At 52.2% G+C, this 4484-nt stretch overlaps 1 protein-coding gene across 2 annotated transcripts in view; it reads right to left on the minus strand.

The window, feature by feature from the left end:
* The window catches only part of CRBN (cereblon), a 21770-nt gene that overhangs the window by 3935 nt on the left and 13351 nt on the right, over positions 1 to 4484 (minus strand). For both annotated transcript variants that reach the window (XM_011364635.2, XM_023533303.1), the window contains 2 exons: positions 1350 to 1412; positions 229 to 313 (listed from right to left, as the gene is read on the minus strand). In XM_011364635.2, the coding sequence (XP_011362937.2) occupies positions 229 to 313; positions 1350 to 1412 (148 nt within the window). The remainder of the gene's footprint in view (positions 1 to 228; positions 314 to 1349; positions 1413 to 4484) is intronic.

The following is a 4484-nucleotide window of genomic DNA, read 5'->3' on the forward strand; positions in this document are numbered from 1 at the left end:
TGCCTAAAACTGGAGTGTTCGCAGCACTTAAGAAGTTGGTTATGATTTAATTAAAAAATACTCACTTTAAAAAGAAAACTGCTCAAAACAAAGGAAATGTGTGCTTTTCAGAACTAATAAAGATATTAGTTTAAAAAAAAAACCTAAAATTCTTCGTTTCATTAAACAGAAAACATTATTTCTTTCTGTGTGACGTCACAGGCCACAGGAAGGAAACTGACTTCATACCTATTGGATTTGCAGGAAGAGAATCATCTTTTAGATTTTCATCCCATTCACGCAGCTGTTTCTTGATTCTATTCATTAAAGTTTCCTAGTTTAAAATAAAAGTACCCATGATAAGGTTGAGACCTTTTACAGTTTACTGTCAGCTCTTCAACATCAGCAGCAGTGTAGGTCACCACGTGCAGTAAAATCTGCGCTAACGTCTGAACGTGTCCGTTTAATGCCTTGCGGGCGCCCTCCCCGGTTCTCAGCCACCTGGAGTGGCCTCTCCGCCCCCTTCCAGGAGCCTGGTCCACGGTGGCCCCTGTAACCGCACTCGCCCTGCCCGCTGCACAGCTCACTCGTCACCTGCTCACTGTGAGAATGCACGCAGACGACACTCTGCACCACGCATGTGCAGTGGCTGGAAAGCTGCGGGGCAGGGTGAGCCGTGGTCCCCATCGGCGCGGTGCTGGCGGGAGTGCTCGGAGCCCTCTGAGTTTGCCCCGGAGCCAGCACCCGGGGGCAGGCGACTCACAGAGGGAGACGCGTGACGTGTGCTGTGTGCCGAGTGCGGCAGCGAGCACCGCCCCGTTTTACAGACACTTAAGCAATGGGCCCTGAACCACAGCCGGCGCCGGGGAGCTGTCTGAGGACCCGGGTCCTCTGCACTATCGTTCCAGCAGGCCGCTGCTCGGGGAGTTCTGCATGAGGGGGCCACGCCTAGTGTTCAAATGAGCAGAAACGCTCGTGGCCACGTCAGTGCAGTACCCTGCCTAGGGGTCAGGAGATAACACGTTAACAGACTCATTCAGAAAAAAATCAAACACTGTTAAAGGGTTCTGGAACTTTCCAAGTGTCACTAACACTTGACCCAACAAAAGTTCAAATGCTTCACGAGCCTTAAAATATCTCAACATCTCATCCTGAAGTTAAAAGGCTTAGAAACTGGGAAAACAAAATCTTGTACGTTAAAGGCAAAGTCTACGTGCAGTCTGATCCCTGCCTGTTCTCCTGAAATGTAACAGATGGCGTTGGTCTTGGGTGGGAAATACCACTGAGTGTGAATGCCTTTGTTTTGTTCTAATGGTCTGTAATCCTGCCCACGTGCCCAAGAAACAAAAAGTTCAAGGTGAGTTACTTACAGCGTCATATAATGAATACAGCCAGCGAGGCCATGAAGTCAAATTTGCACAATGAAACTTTCTCTGAAAACAGAAAAAAAAGTCACTAGTAAAGTGATCTCACACAATGAAGATTCTTATGGTGGAAAGAGCCACATCTGAGAAATGATTTTGGTCCAGGAAAACACTTTTAATTTCAAAAAGATAAAAACTTTTGTAGATAATCCCATAAAAGAGGATTATTAAGTTTGACAATCATGTTTTTATATCCTTTAAATGTATATTGCAACTAGAGTTTTGATTCTTTTAAAAATGTTCAGATATTAAAATTTCAGTACTGAGGACAACCTAGCAAAAACAAGATGAGCCTGAAGCACGACTATCTATGTACTTTTACTGACCACGTTATCTGCCTTTCTACTAATAAGTACCTGTCCAGCATCTACAGTGAAAACCTCAAAATATAACCCGACTGTCTTTGTGTAAAAGCTTTAAATGGCTCTTGACTGAATCGCCATGAAGGCCAATAAGTGAGCCAGTTCCAGAAATAAAATGATCATCTATACCTGACACTTCACGATCTGGTCCCCATTTCATAAAGCTCAGGGACGGGGGAAAACCATGACGTATGTCTTCCTGTCGTATATCAGGATCAGAATGGAAGCATGCCCACACACAAAAATGTGAATTGTACTTAAAATTCCTGTAGAATTCCAGTATTTGATGGAAAGACTCAATACTTATGGTGTCCTCAAAATATACGTTCAGTGCAGTACCAATGGGAAAAGAATTTAGAAGCACACTTTAAAGTTCATCTGGAAAAATAAAAGTGTAAAAACAAGAACGTTGGAGAGAAATATTACACACGACACAAAAATATGATGCATCCGCAGCAGTTCTGTTAAGAGCGAACGGAACAATCCCACAATGAGGTGCTGAGATGCGACGGACTGTCCGGTGAGGTGGGACACTGGGGACGGGGTTCACTCTGAAAGCAGCAGCAAGACCTTGAAAACGAGCCTGCCCCCTGTGGAGACCGGCCGCGCCCTTACGCCTCAGAACTGTGGCTTCAGCTTTGCCTCCCGACAACGCAGAATCTTCAAAACACACGCGACTCCACTGAAATGGTTTTCTGAAGTGCAGTGGCAGTAACTGGAAGAGCTGTGACGCGTGGTGACAGAGGGGGCTGCTGCAGGAGGAGATCCTATCACGATCAGCAGTGTAAACGATGCCACCCGCCCGGGTACCTCAGTGGCCACCAATCTGTTCCTCCCTTCACCAGACTCCTGCTTGCTCGCCGGGACTGGCACGGAACAACAGCCTCCGCCCACTCTGGGGGCTCGCGAGCTAGTGACGCAGGTGCCCGCGCTGTGAGGACGTCCCTGACCACACATAGCCCGCGACTTCAAGACGCTGCTTGTTTTCAGTATAAACACAGACAACAAACGTCGCCCTGACACCGCTGCTGGTACTCTGGAACGAGGCGTGAACGACTGTCAGCTTCACAGGGAAAAGCGAATGAGCAGTAAGAGTCAAACCACTTTGAAAAAAGAGCCGTGAGGGGTTGCGGGCCACGCGTTTGCTGACACGTGGACCATCAGCAGTGGAAACAGCATCGTGCTGACACCAGCAGAGGACGGGCCAGGGGCGGCTCCAGGGAAAGGAGAGTCGGCGTCGCACCGAGAGGCCCCACGTGGGTCCACGCTTAAAGGTTCTGATTCCCCTTAGAGACAACGAGGTCGAAAGTAAAATGATTACATTTTTAAATTTTTTAAAAAAAATTCCTTCGCACAGAGAAGTCATTTCTAGGTTCTAGAATATGGAAGTATTAAAAAAAATTCAACTACATTAAAAAAAAAATGCTCCTGTGTGACAACACACCAAAAACAAAGTCAAAGATGGCAAACTAGGGAAATGTCCGGAGCCCATTCACCAGGGACAGACACTTCCGGCCGACGGAGGAGTGTCAGTCCCTTCAGGCACCCAGCGTCACGCCTCAGTCACAGAGACGTGCGGCCTCCAGCACGATACTGTACTTCACTCGTCACATCGTCTGCAAAGCCCTGGTGACACGGCCAGAGCACGAGCAGGAACAGCCCGCTCAGGCAGGGGCTCTGGACGTGTCAGGGTGACTAACGCGGTGGCCTGTCGTCCAGCCAACCCGCTTCTCAAACTGCAGCTGACGCCACCTGTGTGCAGGTGCCGCCCCTGGGGACCAGCTCTGAACCACAGGGCGTCACACAAGCAAACATGGCAGCTTCCCAAAGACGGACACCCGCTCCCAAGCCTGAGACGGAAGGGCCGCCCCCACCGGCCGAGGGCGGGGTTCGGTCCACGGCAGCCCGTGACATCACATGAGGAAGCGGACAGGCCAACCTGCTCCCCTTGGAGGCCGCCCTGGGACGTGCGCTCGGGCCCTCCCGGCCCCCGGGCTAAGCCGGAGCCAGCACGGGAACAGTGGAAGGCTGAGCTCCGAAGGCGGCGCTGGCACGCTTCCCCACCGCGTCCTTCCTGCCCGCCACACTCGGCTCTGGCTGCCAGGCTGCAGGTGGGCAGAGGCACCCCCGCCGTGTGGGCACCGCCCCAGGAGAGCCACCGGGGGAGGGACTGTGCGGGAATCAGCTTCAAAGGCGGGACCACAGAACGAGGCGGGCCTACCGGCCTCGCTCCGTGATCACCGGGGACTTCGCCAAGGACACTCCTGTCAGAACGAGGCTGCCAGGAGCCTCCCAGGATGCTCCGTTCTCAGTGCACACGCTGAGAGAAACGTGGGGTTCGAGGTTAACTGACCACGTCCCAGGAGCAGCCCACTGCGGGGCCCTCTGGCTCTCAGTGCCTTTGCTGCTGCAAAGGCAGGGGGCCAGCGACTGGCTTGAGTGCGCTCAGGGTCACCCGAGCCTCCTGTGACCCTGACCACGCCGGCCCCTTCAGACACGAGCCCCCGGGATGCACGGCTTCCGGTTGCGGGCTGTACAGGTCACATGAACCGACCACAGAGAGGAGTGGATGGAGCCCCAGACCTGTGCAGACTCAAGCGCTGCTGGGTCACCTGGCGCCAGGGTCAGTCATAGTCCAGCTACAGGGGCGGTGAGGCCAGTGCCACCTGCCACCCCACCTGCCTGCCCTAGACTGACGGGCTCTACGTGGTCTCCCCAA

This window comes from Pteropus vampyrus, unplaced genomic scaffold (genome assembly GCF_000151845.1).
Source record: "Pteropus vampyrus isolate Shadow unplaced genomic scaffold, Pvam_2.0 Scaffold100, whole genome shotgun sequence".
NCBI lineage: Eukaryota > Metazoa > Chordata > Mammalia > Chiroptera > Pteropodidae > Pteropus > Pteropus vampyrus.